This window comes from Agelaius phoeniceus, chromosome 15 (assembly GCF_051311805.1).
Source record: "Agelaius phoeniceus isolate bAgePho1 chromosome 15, bAgePho1.hap1, whole genome shotgun sequence".
Classification (NCBI taxonomy): domain Eukaryota; kingdom Metazoa; phylum Chordata; class Aves; order Passeriformes; family Icteridae; genus Agelaius; species Agelaius phoeniceus.
Genome location: NC_135279.1, coordinates 5725309 through 5742500, shown reverse-complemented (window position 1 = coordinate 5742500; position 17192 = coordinate 5725309). Strand labels below are relative to the sequence as shown.

Below are 17192 nucleotides of genomic sequence, written 5' to 3'. Positions count from 1 at the left end.
CTCACCTTTCCTCAACAGCCAAAGTCCACAGCTAAGCTGGAGAGGTTGGAGGCTATTTTGTATTTTTCCTCACACAGGCATGATAAAACCTTCCCATTTCTGTCTACTTTGAGCTTAGCTTAGTTTGCAGTTGGGGGATTTTCAGAATTATGAGTGCTTATGAAGAGAGGTGAGGGCCTAGCTGGATGTAAGGTTTGTGCCCAAGGTTCCAGGGTTTTTAGCCAGAGTTTAGCAAAACTTCTGCTGTTTCCCAGGCTTATTTTCATTGGTCCCAGATGATGTTCCATGCCTGTACTGATTTCTGTGCATCCTGGTTTTAATCTGTTTACCTATATGTTGCCCACCAAGTTTTCTATCCAGAGAAATTCCTGTGAAGAAAAAGTAGATAGATTAGTGGATCTGAACTCAAACTTCTGAGGCAAACACTCCTGCTTTGCTGAATATTTTGGCATGTCGTGGCATCCCACGAGGTGCTGGACATTGAATCCATGGCCCCAGCTGCATTGCCAGACAGTGGGACAGCCCAGGCAGTATCCTGCACTGGGCAGCAATGTCCCTGCTGCTCTTGTCCCCACTGTGAACATGCAGCAGCCACAACTTCACATGGACCCATTTTCCATCCACACTCACCTCCAGCACTGCACATAGCCAGAAACCATCCACCAATTCCTGAGCTTTTCTGAGTCCCCTCTGCTTGACACAGCAGCAGAGACACTGTAATAGGCACTTCCCTAGAAGAACCTGATTTTGAAAACAAGCACAGGATGGACTTTTTGCAGGCTATGAAATCGGCTTGCAAGGGATGCCTTGTGTTGTTGAAATGTAATGACAAGGTAGACTCTAAATTTTGTGGCAGATGGATATGATCCCTGAGGCTTTTGCAAGGCATTGGGAGAAAGGAAGTTTTTTCCTAGACCAGGATGGCAAGCTACTTTCAGGGACACCCAGGTGTGTCATGCAATTAAAAGACCTTTATCAAAGACACACATTTCCCAACCGTCTTCTCAGTGCAAGAATTTCAGTTTTGTTAAAATAAAAACAAAACAAAACAAAACAAAACAAAAAACCAGCCAAACAAACAAAACAAAAACAAAAACACAAAAAAAACCCCACCCCAAAACCGGAACAAATTCTGCTAGTGCCTTGCCCTGGCTTGCAGGAAATTGGCAGATTTTCAAATCAAAGGTGTTTTATGCTGAGCAGCCCCATCCCCAGCCATCCATGTGCTCCTGCACATCCCTGGGAGCGCTCTGAGGCAATGGCCAGTGCTGTCCTTCATTGCTGAGCTTCAGGCCTTACCCCACCAAAGTCTGCCCAGCTTTTGGGGTAAAAGCTCAGCTTCTGGAGCTGCCACCTTCTCTAAGGACAATTCATCTTTTGGAGACTGCAACAACTCAAGGTGCCATCACCCTGTGCTGCCAATGGGCTCTGCTCACACTGGGTGACAGAATGGACCAGCCCTGCTGGGAAACTCAGCAAATTTGGCCTGATGCCTGTCAGCCAAGGAGGATTAAATAATGAGAAAGGGGGTGATGGACACGGTGCCACGTTTGAGAGTAACAGACAGGAAGGTGCCTGGTTGCTGCAGCAACAAGGCTGGGAAGATGGGTTTTTCTTTGGGGAAGATGGGTTTTTCCTTCTCTTTTCACCTGCCAATCTTCCCCCCACGTCAGGGCTCTGCTGCTGCGGGAGACGAGCAGTGACATTTACACTCCCACTAACAAGCTGGTTCAGTGATGGGCAGCTCTGCAGGAGAGCATCTGGAGTCACAGAGCCTGAGCAGAGAGGAGGGGAGTGTCCTCTCAAGCACATAGAATAATTTGGGGCTTTTTGTTATTATGAGCATTACTGGGACAGGATCATGCATGGAAACAGCAAGCAGAGCCTCAGTGGGGCACTCAGGGCCTTTGACCCTTCATGTGGGTCAGGTCCTGCAGCTGATGGGAGCAAGGAGATGTCACTGCTGCCCAAAGAACATCCTGCATGTCCTGCTGGGAGAGGGAAGGAAGAAAAAGGATATTAAAAGGAGGATTTGCAAGAAGTCAAGCATCACCACAGGAGCAGTTTCACTTCTCAGCCTGTTCATAGCAGCAGGCTGTGACATCAGCCATGCTCCTGCAGTTCAGCATTCCTCAGTGCCCCAGGAATCTGCCTTTGGCTCCTTGGGAGAAACCTTACCAAGGAAGCAGAAGTGAAACTCAGGCTGCTTTTTCCTTCCCTGTATCTTTGCCCACCACTGTGTCTCTCAATGCTTTTCTTTGCCTTCTGGATAAGATAATGTTCAGTTCACCCAGAGTGTCAGAGTAATAATAGGAACAGCAGTAATAAGAGTAATAACAATAACAATAATAATGCTACTGCAAAGTAAATGTAAGAAAAACATAACAGCTCCAAAATGAATTGTAGTAGTGGTGCAGGAAACTGCTTGGGGTCATCTCCTCTCTCTTACTGGTTGTTTTGCTGCTGGCATGAGGAGGAGAGTGGGAATTAAGAACCAGCAGCCTTTCCTGGCTGCCAGACTGCTCTGCCACTGCAGCCAGCTGAGGAGGTGCCTCATTGGACCATGAACCCCAAACTGGGGGAGGAAATAAATATCATGGCAAATAAACCCTGGAATTTGTGTATTCCCATGCCCAACAGAGCCAAGGAAGGCAGATTTCCTAAGGATCTTTGGCTGCAAGTCAAAGACTATAGTATGGATTGCACTGATCCATTTATTTGAAGGAGAGCATCAATGGGTTTTCTCTTGTCTAGAGTATCATCCTTTTGCACAAAGCTTGGACATTCCTGATATTGTGGAGATTTCCACCCTACTGTTAAATCAAGATTAGGCTGACAATCATTAGTGATACACAGATAAACAGGCTGCTCCACCTGCATCCCTGTCCCCATTCTTCCCTCTGAGCAGAGAGCATGTGCTAATCAGCCACATTTCATTAAGAAGCCAGGCTAAAAGATTAGGATGCTGAGAAGGGCAGCCCCCATTTAGTCTCTTTACCCCTCCCTGAAGCTGGGGCAGCTCCTTCAGACTGAATTTTAAAGGGCAAAGTACCTGATATGTTGTAACACAGTTTCCTCTGAGTAATTGCTCTGCTTTTCTACATCTCCACTAAAAAACTCCCAGCATTTCCCAATTGGTGCTTAAAAGTACACCCAACAATCTGCAGAGAAGAGATGACTGAACAAATATACAGCCAAGCCTGGGGGAAAAACTGCATGGAGGCAGATTAGAAAATGACCAGAGAAATAATCTTTCAAATATTGAAACTGCAGAAATTAAGAGGATATTTGCAGAGATCTCTCATTACAGAGAGCACACAGGAAGCATCAAGCTCAAAACCTGACCAGTGCATGAAGGTTATACAAGAGAGAAACCCAATCTTTCCACCAGCACATGGTGACCCAACGAGTCCCTTGTCAAAGTGATCAATCAGCAAAGCGCAGAAAATGAGGCCACTCGTGGAGCTTTTTCCAGCAACTGAAACTCAGCAGGGATGGCCCCATAACAACCTTTGCATCTTTCAGCAGAGGGTTCAGGATGGAAAGTTGCTCCCCATGGTACCAGAGCCCACAGTGGGAGCTCCAGCTGGGAAGAAGCTTGGCAGCTTGCATGGGCAGTGGGTCCATGTAATGACCCACTTGAAGATGTGTAGATGAAGGAGGAATAGAAGAGAAAGTATCTTTTTACCATTCTTGACTGGAACCCACTTTTCTTGTAATTAAAAAAGAAAAAAATAATATTCTCTTCTGTTACAGGAGGGTTTTTTAATTGTGAAAATGGACATGTTTTCATGCCTTGAGGGTTGACTTTTTTGCAATCAAACCCTAATACAGAAAAAGATACAGTCCTTTGCAAAAACATACTTGCCTGAAAGAGTATCCCAGTGTCAGGCAGACTGCCCTGCAGTGAAACCTTCCATGCTCATGTTGAAGTTCCAGTTTGGACCCTTTTGACATCACTCCAATATCCTTTTCTGATTTCTGAATCCCCTCCCTTCCCCAAAACTGTGGGTTGCTTCTTGTAAAACCTGCCAAGAATCAACTGTCCTACAAGGGCAAGGAACAGGCTGTGCCACCCACCGGTCCACGTGTCCATGGAGCAGCAGAGAGGAGCACCAAGAGCTGTGCAGAGGCTTCCTTGCCAGCTGCAGACACTTCCACAGGCACCAGCGCTCTCCTTTAAATGTGCGGCTACATCTCAAACGAGCCCCATGCAATTTCCCTCCCACGTCCACAGAGCAGGGCTGTCAATGCTGCTCAGACTCTGGTGGCCCCAGCAGATCTGCACTGAGCTGTTGGGCTGGCCCTGGGGGATCTGTGCTGTCAAATAGGTATGGAGTGAAAATTGGAGAGCAGCAGCAAGCATGGAGCAGGGGACTCTGTCTGGTTCACTGCAGAGAAAGCCTGTCCTAGAAACAGGAGCTGAGCCAAGTTTGGGATCCTGTTGCTGCCCAGATTATCCTCACACCCCAACTCGACCTGGTCATCGTGGAGGAGAAGGTTTTGAAAGCTGCAGGGGGTGACATCAGGGTTAGATGTGGGAACTTGGTTTCCCTCGCAGTGAAATGAGTCTTTCTGAGCTCTGTCTCTTCCCCAGAGAGCCGTGACGATTCATTAGGCAATTGTAAAATCAGAATGTGGCTGCTGACTAAAAGTTGTGGCTCATTAATAGCCCTATTTATTGCCAACCAAATAATTAGCTTAGACATGCATCAACAGGCCTTGATTGCATATGAAATAACTGCCTTATTACATAGAAATCAAATGAGTTTCTGAGGACAGCTCAGGTGTCACCTCAACCCCAGAATCGAAAAGGAAGAGAAAAAAAAAGGAAAAAAAGCCCATCCACTTCAATGTGTTGCTCAGCAACAGAATTTGCGGGGGAAACAATCTAGGAATGAAGGAATGAGCATTTCCAAGAGAACAGGTTATTTCAGGCAAGACATCAGGGACGAGCAAATGTCACAGAGGAGGAAAACTTCAATTTTTTTTCCTCCTTTAATCAATAATTCAAACTAGACATTTTGGATAAAACAAGCATTTAAGTTAGCTGACTGAAAAACAGAGATCCCAAACCTTTACCGAGAGTCACGTTGCTGAGGAAATGTTTATTTGTTTGTGTGAGGGAAACGTTAGATTTACTAGACACCGAATTAAAAATTGAAAAAACGCTCTTAGAAATGTCACTTGTTCATTTAAAGAGGAAGATGATGTAATGCCAGTACTGCTATGTTGTGCAGCGCCCTTCCCAGAGCAATCCCATATTAATTTCGCTGTTCTCCTTTCCCGTGTGCCCCCCTTTCCCTCCCTTCTCCTGTTTCTTCCAGGACAAGACGAGCGCGCTGAGCCTCAGCAATGTGGCGGGGGTTTTCTATATCCTCATCGGTGGGCTCGGACTCGCCATGCTGGTTGCCTTAATCGAGTTTTGTTACAAGTCCAGAAGTGAATCAAAGCGGATGAAGGTGGCACCCCATTCCACGGCCTTTCACACCTCCTCTCTGATCCTCCCCGGGCTCCAAAGCTGCCTTCAGAGACGGATGCAGACCATGGGTGGAAAGCCAAGACATAGGGATAATGAAGTGACTGTGTCACTCAGCTTGCTAGAAAGGAATAGGACCATCTGAGGAAGCTGAGAGAGGGTCAAATGGGCTGTCATGGGGAGCTGATGCAAGATCAGACATGTGGCAGAATGCTAATTCAAAATCCAGACACAGAGCAAAAGCACAGAACAAGCAGCAATAGAAACACATTGAAATTCCTTTAAATTGATGAAGGCAGGCTATGGCAACGTGTGTGCAGCATGGATGAAGTGTGCTGGGGCTGGTGTGATACAGCCAGTGCTGCAATATGGAAAAATCCCCAAACCCAGGCTCCTAACAGCAAGATAAAACTGGGAGAGTGCAGTAATGATTCACATCCTGTTGTTCCCTTTGCTGGCACCCTGCTGGCACCATTTCCAGGCTGACAACACCAATACATGCTCAGAGCATTGTTGCCCTGGAATGGATGATGTGGGCCTCCAAATCCCAGAATTATGGATCCTCTTTGAGAGAAATTAGCCTCCAATGTCTCCCGTAATGGTTTTTTAAACTCCACCCTGTCATGGTCTTGCAGAAGCATATTTCCTACAGCCCAGGAGATCTGTTTCAGCCCTAAATTCTGGTGTGCCTGAATTTCTGAGTGTTGTGTCAGGAGTGGATTAGATTTGAGAGCCTCGGAGATAGACATTTAAGGCAGCTCCTGTGGAGCAAGTATATCTGGGCAATCCCTTACACAGATACCGTGGTGTTAGGGGAGGCAGAGGGATGTGTGATACATCCCTTGTGTTCTTGACGTCTCCCATGAGCATGGAATTTTTTATGGAACTATGAAGCACACAGTGAGTTTTAAAAAATCCAAATAGGTTTTTATTTCACTGAAACTCACCCAGAATCAAAAGGAAAATAAGCAACTGCTTCTTTGGGTTTTATGTTGCCATTTCACAGCACACTCAGTGTTTTGTCAGCAATAATAACATTTCTAATGCACTGAAAATGTGCTACAGCTCTTTTCCCATTGAGGTCCAGGAAATTCCACAGGCAATTAGACCTACCTTGAGCACAGGGGTAAAATAATATGAACAAATAGTGTCCATGGAACTACAAACATTAGATTATAATTTGTGCCCACTGTAAAGCTAGGTATGGTACAAATGCACTGCAAGAGAAGTGTCAGAATGCAATAGCTCAATAGCTATTCCAGATTTATCTGTTAGGGATATTTCTTCACCTGAATATCACAGTCCAGAAAGAACGGTGGTGCCCTTGGAGATAGCTTGAATGCAAATAAACCAAATTGGCTTTATCTTTTAGTTAAATTGTTCTAAGCAGGTCGTTTCCTTAGATCTCTGAAAGCAAATGTTTTGGATGTATCTGGAACAGGAAGATGAAATTTGGTTTCCTGAATTAGGCTTGCATTTCCTAGTTACCTCAGTCATCACTGTAGACAAAAACACAGGCACATGCTGAAGTTGTCACATGAGGAAAGTTAAACATATGTTTGCAGTGAATCAGAGTCCACCGTGCATAACAGTCCTGGAGTAGCAATAGCATCTCTATGGGGGAAGTGTGTAAAATACCTCTGCTCAGATCCAGGATGACTGTTCTTATGTTGTAGAGTTTGAAGAGGTTTTTGGCATATGGCACTGATGCTTTATACCCCAAAATACTGCTGAAACATTTAATTTTGCATGTAGAAGAGGTGTGAATGAACAGAGCAGATGCAGTGGGGACATGCAGAAAGTGAGAGTCTGAATGGAGACAAGGAAGGGGAGAACAGTTACAGAAAGACAACACTGGTTAATATTGTAATTTCTTCAACATTGCAAAGGACAGGGGGAGACCCCCCCGTCTTTCCTAAAAAGGGTTTTTGTTTAATCCCACAGCAATCAATCAACGAAGCCATACGGACATCAACCCTTCCCAGGCCGGCTGCAGCAGGAGGCAGTGGAGAAAATGGACGTGTGGTCAGCCACGATTTCCCCAAATCCATGCAGACAATCCCATGCATGAGCCACAGCACTGGCATGTCCCTGGGAGCTACGGGATTATAATTGGCCTTTTGACCCATTTCCTGGGTGGGAGCAGGGGCAGCCCAACTCCACCTCTCCAGAGCCAAAAAACATACCCAACACCAACAAGACAAACGATGATGACAGAAGGGACAATTGGAAGGATCTTCTCAAGGAAATCGAATAAATTTCCCTTTTTATTTGCAAACAGATCCACTGGCAGGAGAACAGAAACAGGTCTGTACTGCAATAAGGAGAGTGTAATGGGATTTTACAGACTCGTGAACCATCCCTGATCAAAGAACCACTGGAACACTAATGAGGACTATGCCATTTTGTTTTAACTTGGTTGTTAATAAGTCTTAGTGTGTGCAATATATATATTTTTTCTTACTAATTCCTGTGGTGTCAGGGTAACATCAGCCCTTTCCCCCTTCCCTGCTCAGTCCTTCAATCTGGCTTAGTTTGGGATGCAAACCACAACGTCTGAGCTGCTAAAGGCAAAAAAGGAAAGACCAATCTGTGGCAAGCTGAACTCAATGCAGGCCGTCAGCATTGACCTCTTTTGTCCATTGTGGTTCTGCCTTTGTTGTTCTGTGGTGAACTTGGGCTGTGGAGTTATCTCAGCAAGGCAGACAGAGCTGCCCCCAGCTCTCCCTGCAGCACGAAGGACTCGATGCAGGAAGAAACCTGAACACAAACACGAGGCTGTTTTACAGGGGGAGAAGTGATGGGTGAGTTTGGAAAGCCCAGGTAGCGTGAGGACAAAGCAGTAATTCTTCCAGAGATGATGAGTGGTGATTCAAGAGGAAAATCACATGCCTGGAGTGGAGAGTGGCAGACTGGAGCAGAGGGTTGGTCTAAGATCACGGTCGGCTGCTGAAGAGGGAAAGTAAATGTGGTATTTATTCCCCTCACATGTGACTCTCCTGCCCGGGTTATTGGGGGCTAATAAGCAATTGTGAACCATTTCTTCATTGCTTAGCTTCTGTGTGTGCTCCCTTTCTGGTGGTCACATAAGGGAACCACCTTGGGCCAGGAACAGGCCATCTCCAGTTCTAGACAGCTGCCAATCAACCAGCGCAACGTGCTACAAGTCATGGGCTGCAACAGGGACCACCCTGCCCTCCTGCTCTGAAATCCCTTTATGGCCATTCTTTCCTAACTCAGAGGGACATTTTGTAGGTAGCTGGCCAGAATGGATTCCTGGAAGGAGCTGCTGAAGCAAACCAAGGAGGAGATCATACAAGAGCTTAATTCAAGCAACCGTGACATTCAGCAGCATCAGTGCTGGTCACACTCAATCTCCCCACCAAGCTGGGGCCTGTCTGGGTACAAAGCCAACCGTAGCAGATTCCCACTCTGCTCAGAGAGAGGGAAGCATCCACAAGTCAGGAAAGAAAGCTGCTGACCCCAAACTTGGTGTTGCACAAACCCACTGTGCCAGGGGGTCCAGCCACAGGCCTGGAGGTCAAGGGAGCAAGGATGGTTTTCCAGAACCACACAAAAGGTTCATTCTGTGACTCTCTGGCATGGACAGACAAATGCTTCCCACCCTGGTGGGCCTGAGAGACCTCAGGGGTGTGACATTCTCAAGTGAAGGATTCCCAGGAGAACATCTGGTGAGGGAGAGGATCTGTGGGGCAGGGGCTACAGTGAGCCCACTTGGCCTGGTCCCATCTCACTTATGGCAAATAAAGTTCAAAGGTTCTCACAGAATCCAACAAATATCTGTCCTGGGACTGAGCTGCTGCTGGAGCATTCTGAGCTGCTTTTTCTCATTTTCTTTACTCTTTTCTGTTTTTTGCAACATAGCAAGAGAGGAGCCAGGAAAGAAGGGAAGGTGAAGCGAAAATGATGCAATGATGCAGGCAAATAACTGGCATGGGTCTATGAGAAGAATCTGGAAACTGTGTGAATTCCAGTTCCCATTAGTGTATGACTGTGCAGAGCAATACATTTACCACTTCTAACACCAGCCTGGTCTGAAGCATCAGCTCCACTTATCCACTTGTCATGCAACAATTTGGAGACCAGCAAGTCAGAGTCAAGGTCCTAAGCCTGGGCACAGCATGTCTTGTGCCAATGTTTTCCTCTGTCCAAAACTGGGAACATTGTGATCTTCATCTCTCATCACTGAACATGAACTCTGTTAACAGCCACTCCAAGCACCACTTCAGGGCGCTTTCTGTTGTTTATCATTCTTTTTAACCTGCTTTTCTTAATTTTAATGTCAGTTCTGTGCAACGCTAGCACAAGTGGAGACATCCTTATCAGCACAAGCTCTTTTTTCCATGTCCAGAGCCCTCAGATGAGTCTCCTGTCCCAGCTCTTGTCGTGTTCTGGGCCAGTGTGGTGGGAACAGGCTACTGGCACCCACCAGAGCCCCATCCTCCTCCAGGAGCAGGGCCCATGGCAGCAGGTCACAGCAGTCTCGTGAGCAGCAGCTCTGCTAGAACTGGCCACCTGTGACATGAAGATGTGAGATGCAGCTGTGAAAGGCTTTTGATCAGTGGAGGGGTTACAAAAGGAAAAAAAAAAAAAAAGAAAAAAGAAAAAAAAAAGGTGAATAGGACAAAAGCGTGGAAAATGTAAACTTGTAATATGTATTTTTACTACACTTTTCTTAAAAATAGAGTAATGGTAAAACTCTTGAAGACATTGACATTTTTTCTCAACAGGATTCCATATTTAACAGTTTTGGCTTTCATTAAATTTTGCTCTTTGGTACCTGGATCTTTTATTTAACAGCTATATTTGTTTTAACTCTCTTTTGGTTTCTCTTTCTTTCTTTTATTTTCTTTTCTTTTGGCAGTACTGCAAAGGATTTTGCTTTATCAAATGCAATGGTGTTTTTCTTTTCACATTCTCTTTTTTTGAAGCAACATTTTTATTGGTAATTATTATTTACACAAAAAATAAGCAAACTATCAGCTGGAATTTTAGAACCAAGGATCCATGATCCATTTCTCATACCTGTCCATGCCGTTTTGTGCCAGTGCTGGATGTGTGGAAATGAAAATGATGTTACCCCTCAGGCAATATTACCCAACCTGAATCAAAAGAGATTTCTTTGATTTTTGCTGTGTCTGACTTGTGAACAGCAGCCGAATAAACTGCTTCAGGTTGAAATTGGGAATCTATCTAATATTTACCCAAGAGTCAGGAAACTAAATAATCATTGGGTTCAAAATTAATGATTTTGCTTTGTTTGGAGTCTTGTGGGGTTATTTTTTGAGGAGGGCTATTAGAGGATTTTAGCTTGTTTTTATAGAGAGGGAAGACATGGCCAGCTCAGAGAAAACTCAGAACCAGCACTGGTCCAAAAATCCCTGCCAGGATCAGCTTTCCTAGGAGCTCCCATGCTGTTTCAGAGGCTTGGACATTTAAGATGCTTCTCACTCAGTTTTCACACAACTGACCTGCTAAGTTCCTCATCCAAAAGACTGTTGACAGGGGAAAAGAGAAAGATTTAAAGGGTGTTGGACATTTATGCAAATACTGACAGCTCCTGAGGTAAACTGCACTCATTAATGTCATGGTGTTGTGGAGCACTTGGTGTCACAGGTGTGGAAGGAATCCTCTTCCCATCTCCTCACTCCCAGTTATCATCTGGGAAAGCTGAGGCACACAAGTGCCTTTGGACCAGGCATCCCACAGGCCAAGTTAGAGAACCAGGATCTCCAGCACCCACAGGTGGTGTCTTCCCCACTGGTAAGTTTCAAATACAGAATCAGCAAGGGACAGAATTAATAAATTTTGGAAGGGCCAGTGAACCCTGAGGCTTCAAAGAGCAAGGGATTCCCAAGCACTGGGGCCTGAAAGAGAGGTTTCCCAAGGGCAGGCTATCCTGGATTAGCCCAGTTTGTTCTTCCACAATTCCCAAGGGATCCAGTGCTGTGGGCTTGGATTCTGCCACAAAATGCCCTTCTTGCTCAGTGGTTCAGTCTTGGTTCCCAGTGAGATTGGAAAAATGCACAAGAAACATTCCTTTATATCTCAGCATGAACAGGACAAAATTTCCTCCTAGTGGCAAACTCAAATATTCCTTCTAAAGTCTCCAGCAAGAATCCCTCTTCAGCAGTTGTTGAAGCAAAAAAAAAAAACCTCTCTGAACCCTGTAGTGCATCAGGAGAGCAAGAGATGCATCACCCAATCCCTTGCTTTGCTGTGGGGTCAGGACCCAGAGCTGGGATGCACCAAAAAGATTTGGCTGGGCTTGTTTGTCCCACCTGCCACCAAGTGCGAGGAGAACTTAAATCATCTAAATTCAGGGAAGGGACAGGGGGTGCATCAAAGTGTTCTGCAAACCACTGGGTACCCCTGGCTCCACTGTTCAGCTCCAGCAACTCAGTGCTGTGTGCCCATCAAAAGTTTTGGGAGACTTGGGGAAGTTTTCACTGTGAACACGGGCTCCTGCTCAGTTTCCAATGACATGGTCAGACACCCAGGTCTCACATGTGGCTCTGGGTCCCTGGGGAACATTTCTGTGCACGTTTCTAAGCCATGTCAGAGCTTAGGCACCACCTTGAGGATGGGAACACACAGCTTCCTACCAGCAAATGTACCAGCTTAACCCCAAATCCCTTTTGGGGACCTGTGTGGCCTGTTCTCTGGTGGCTTTTGTGGCTGCTGGCCCCTCCTAAACACAGATACCCCAGTTACCTTCATGTTAGCTGTGAGCATAAATCGGTTTGTCATCCACCAATGCTGGTTTTGTGGCTTGGTACCCCACTGCTGGCTGAAGTCCCCGTGCTGTCATCTCTGAAACTCAGTTCATTAATCAAATAACAGAGATATCAGGATATCACAGTGCCATGCACTGCTGCCCAGCAGCCTGCAGGAGGGCAGGGCTTTTGGGGCAAAACCCCCATGCAAGCCCCAAATCACTGTTGCTCCATCTTCATACAAAGATGACACCCTCCCCACCTTCCTTCTTACAGAGCTGCTCTTTTTTTTCCCAGACACTTGGTGCTGATGGTTTGAGTCCACAAGAGGAATGAGTTTAGTGTGCAAGAACCTAGAACAGGCTCTCCTAGGAGCAGAGGGGTAGCTTGGGACTGATCACTCCATCAAAATCCTGACAATTTCCACCCTGGGATTCTACACTCAGCATCAGTTTCCATTTCCCTTCTGTCCATCCCCATGTCTCCTCCATTTGTACATCAATATTACCCTCAAAACTGCCAGCTTTAGGAAGCAAATTAACTTTGGGATGGGGCAGAGGTGTGAATCCAGCTCCACCCTGGGCTGGATGATCCCATAACCTCTCCCTCTGTCCTTGGGCAGCAAGGAGCCCTTCTGTGGAGCCACAACCCTGCAAAGTGCTGGGTTATGGCTGCTCCCAGAGCACCTGGGCTAATCTCCCTTTTTCTGGAGTGCACTTCTCCCAGAGAGGCATTTCTGTCTGGCTGCCAGGAGAAAATCTGGGAATCTGGGAATCCCCTCCGTGGAGTGAACTCACCTGCTGAGCTGTGCCAAGGGAGAGCTGTCTCTAGAGCAGTGAAACTGCAGCCCTCACCCCCAGAAGGGTGATCACCCCCTTCCTCATGCACTAACACGCATACACTGATATTGAGATAGCCCAAATTACCTGTCAAAGTACCTTCCTCCTCCTAAGGATCAATGGGGTCTAAAGTAACAGCCTCAAAGTGTGTTCATTACTCTCCAGGGCTGGTTTAACATGCTCTCTGGATCCCTTCAGCAGTAATTCCTTCCCTGTTCGAGCTGGCATCAAAATTAATGGCATGTTGTGTTCTATAAGTCCTGACTTTTCAGATGAAAGGTACAGGGTGTTGTTCCCATCAGTGTTACAGTGTAATAAATCAATGTTCTCCCATTGGAAGGATTTCAGAGGATTTCACAGCTCGGTCTCAGGAGCTCTAAACGCAACCTGTCTGCCAGGCCATTGGCCCATAGAAAAAAAAAGTTTATATAAAAACAAGAAAAAGAGGGGAAAGCCCAACATTCCATTGTTGCCTGCTCCATGAAGGATGCTGGGGCCAGGGCAGCAATGGCAAGGTTTCCCCAGGCCCCTTCTCCAGAGGGGGGCACGGCCAGGGAGAGCACATTCCCTGTGCCAAGGAAGCCATGGACAAGGCCAGCAGAGGCTGGGAGGGTCTCATGGGATCACACAGGATCAGAGACAAAATCAGTTTGCCTTCTTACTGCCACACCCTAGAACAAACTGCTCCCAGTTTCCAGAAAAGCAGCAGGAAAAGGGAAGAGGAGCAAGGACAGCACAGAGCACCCAGCAAGCCCCCAAAAGGTGCCCACACAGCTCCAGCTTCTCTGAAAGCTGCTGCCCACAGAGCAGTTCACTTACTTAACAACATCTTTACCAAGTAAAACTTAAATTCCTCTGCTCCCAGGAGCACATGTGAAAGACAGGAAGAGGCTGAACTTGAAAGGGAAGCCGGTTTATTGCCTCAGATTAGCTCAAACTGCGTGACCAGCTTTCCTCACTTCAAAACCAATGATGGTAACCTTGAAATCTGCATTATTAATATTTCAACATGAGTCCCATCAGGAGCTGCTGCAAGAGCTCTCCTGGACTCGTGACAGCTCGTCCTGTTTGATTCTAATCATATATGAATGCATGAGTTAAGAAGACATCATTAAAAGTACATTAAGTTTAATTATGCTAGCAGCCACAGACAGTGGGAGCATGGGCTTAATGCAGAATGCATAATTAGATCAGACCTAATCCATTAGATCCATATTTGTTAAAGAAAATGCTCCTTGTCTATAAGTGTCACTGCAAAGTGATCCACAGGGTTTGGAGGAGCAGCACCATTTTCTGGGGGTTATTCCCCCCACCCTCTGCCCTCCTCCCTGCCCAACATCCCTGTGCACAAAGCTGAGCCCTCACTCAGCTCCTTGCCTGTTCACTTTAACAAAAGCACACAAAAAACAAAGAAAGAGATCCCCAGCCCTGGCACCTGGAGGGGTGCTGCAGTGGTTTAAGGTATTATGGCCCAGATCTCCTTTGAAAGGACCTGGCCCCACAGAGGGTCTGTAGATGCAGGAATGCACCAGTCCCAGGTGGGTGTGTGGCCTCACAACCCAGCTGGATCAGGGATGGAAGGGATGATGCCTTTACACCAACTCCAGGAGTATTGGCTGCAGAGTGGCTCAGGACAAACACCCAAAGAGAACCAAAAAAGACAAAAATAAACCAAAATATGAGTGCAGAAGTGTTTCAGCTCCTCCTAGGGCTGATCCAGCTCTCTCCACACACACCAGGAGGGTGCTGGCATGGGCCTGCAGCTGTGGCAGCAGGGAAGGTGACACATCCCCTTTCCCAGCAGCACAGCCCTAAATCCACCCACTGCACCACTCTGCAAAGCCACAGCATGCACAGGAAACCACCATCACCAGTGGGAGCTGTAGGTTTTCTCCCCAATCTTCATCCCACTGCAGGGATAACTGGTACCAGTAACCCCACACACCCCCAGACAGCCTCCCCATGGCAGGGACATCAAATCTGCCCCTGCCCAAGCCCACAGGTGCTCAGGTTGCTGTGATTTGGTGATCCTCAGCTGGAGGATGGTGGATCCTGCAGCCAAGTGCTTGTCCCATGGAGTGATTGCAGCAGCACCTCTGATGCCTTGAGGAGGCTGACCTAGAACAGAGACTAGATGGAGTTAAAGAATAAAGTAGGGATTTATTAGGAGGCCTCAAGAGATCCACCTTGAGCAGCACAAGAGCCCAGCCAGGGCTACACCCAAGATGAGCCCAAAATGGTCACAAAATGGTCACAAAATGGACAACAGGTCAGGAGGTCTCACACTTTTCCCATTTGTGTGCTGAAGTCCTGGCTCACCTGAATGAGAAGATACAAGGTGAAGGCTTGGGAAAACTTTCTTTCTCTAAGGAAGCAGTTGAATTATAGTGAGTTGTGTATACTCCTAGCTGCTGAGGGACTTTTTGAGTGGGGGACATTAGGGGGAATATTGGAAGCAATCTAACCTCACAAGGTCTTTTAGAAAAAGTATTGATCTCTCCAAATGGGCAGCAATTGATATGTTCAAAGAGAGCATTGTGTGCATTCCTTGCTTGCACTGTGTGCATCCATGTGCCATTTAAAAGTGCAGAAGAAACCTGGCAAAAAATAATTAAATATGAGCACAAAGATCAGCTCTTTGCAGAAATGAACCAGAGGACCTTTATGTCCTCATCAATGCCCTTTGGTGTGATAATCCATATGGCAAGATAAAAGGATAGCCCTTGGTGCTGTTAATTGTCCTTTCCAAAGGAAAGCAATTAAACTACTGCATTCACTGAGCAATCAAAGGGAAATCTAAGTTAACCCCTCTGTGGCCAGCTTGCCCCAGCCAGAGCTCTGGCATTCCTGATGGGTTATAGCTGCAGTCACAAGCCACACACTTGCAGAGACTCGTAAGCAAATTTTAGGCTGTAACAGCCCCCTCTGAGATCCCACCAGACATCTGGCAGAATTCAGCAAGATGTCACATATCTCCATCTCTGCTGCAATATATTTTGACAGGATCCTGACACAGCCACATGACCATAGTGTGATCAGCTTTTAGGTTTCATATGAAGAAGTGTTTTCATTCTGGTGTAAGAGAAATCTCCCCACCCCTCACAGACCATATGCCACACTTTTAGTACATTTGCTGATTAACCAGAAAGCAGGAAGGGAGCTTGAACGCTGCTCCAGTAATTCCTGGATCCTCTTTTAGAACAATTGGCACAGAAGGAGTTGCATCTCCTGTTCCTTTTTTGTTTTAAATGCAAACAGAAAGATTCCCATGGGGTCAGTGGTGCTCCTTGAGAAGTCCAGGTGGAAGGACAGGTCACTTCCCAGGGTCCTGGCTCCCAGAGGGCTCCCCTCTTCTACAGTCAGCACATCACCCCACACCCCTCTGTGTTTCTTTATCCAAGAAGATAATTCAGGAAGGCATTTTCCAGCTTAGGAAATGCAAAGCCCAGAGGTATGGTTTTGCAGCAAATGCTCTGAGTCCAGCCTGCTAGGTCCTGTAATTGGCTGGGACTTCAGGACAGCAGCCCTGCCTCCCTCCACAGGGCACAGGGATGGTTTCCAAGGCAGGGCTCTCATCCCTGCTGTTCCCAGAGTTGCCTGATGCCACACACAGGCCCACAGGTGCAAGGTCTGAGTCTGGAGCTTGGTGGAGAGAGGATGAACACCCCACCATGAGCTGCAGAGCTGGGCTGGACTGGGAGGAACTGGGAGACTGCAAAGAGCAATGAGAGAGCAGTGAAAGTTCGGGAGGGTTTTGGAGGGAGAGCTGGGGCAGGAGGCATGGCCGGGCTGGGATTTTGGAATCTGTCCCTGCCTGCATCCCATCACTGCCTGCAGCCCCTCCTGCAGCTGTGGGGAGGGTGGGGACAAGGACACTCCCTTGCTTTTGATACCACGGGTGGGAGGGGAAACTCTCAGTGCCTTCCTCCTTCTGGTTCTGAGCTGTTCCCCAGGCAGGGGTGTAGGAAGGAAAAGCTTCCTCATCCCAGCCCGTGGGACTGGTGCTTCATCCCCTCCAGAGCACAGAGCAGCTCTTCAGCTGCTGACAGAGACAGGAGCTGCTGGGCAGGCATAATGGGAGGGAGATTAAAAGGGGTCAGAAGAGAGGCTGAAAACTGCTGAATTATGTGTCTGGGG

General features: G+C 47.0%; 1 protein-coding gene across 3 annotated transcripts in view; it reads left to right on the top strand.

Moving 5' to 3' along the window:
- GRIA1 (glutamate ionotropic receptor AMPA type subunit 1) overlaps positions 1 to 10285 on the top strand; it is a 121514-nt gene extending 111229 nt beyond the window's left edge. For 2 of the 3 annotated variants that reach the window (XM_054642762.2, XM_054642761.2), the window contains exons 15-16: positions 5328 to 5462; positions 7403 to 10285. In XM_054642762.2, the coding sequence (XP_054498737.1) occupies positions 5328 to 5462; positions 7403 to 7591 (324 nt within the window). In that variant the 3' untranslated portion in view covers positions 7592 to 10285. Of the gene's footprint in view, positions 1 to 5327; positions 5463 to 7402 lie in introns of those variants that run through there. The other variant, XR_013184352.1, reaches the window with a different exon arrangement.
- The last annotated feature ends 6907 nt before the right edge of the window (positions 10286 to 17192 follow it).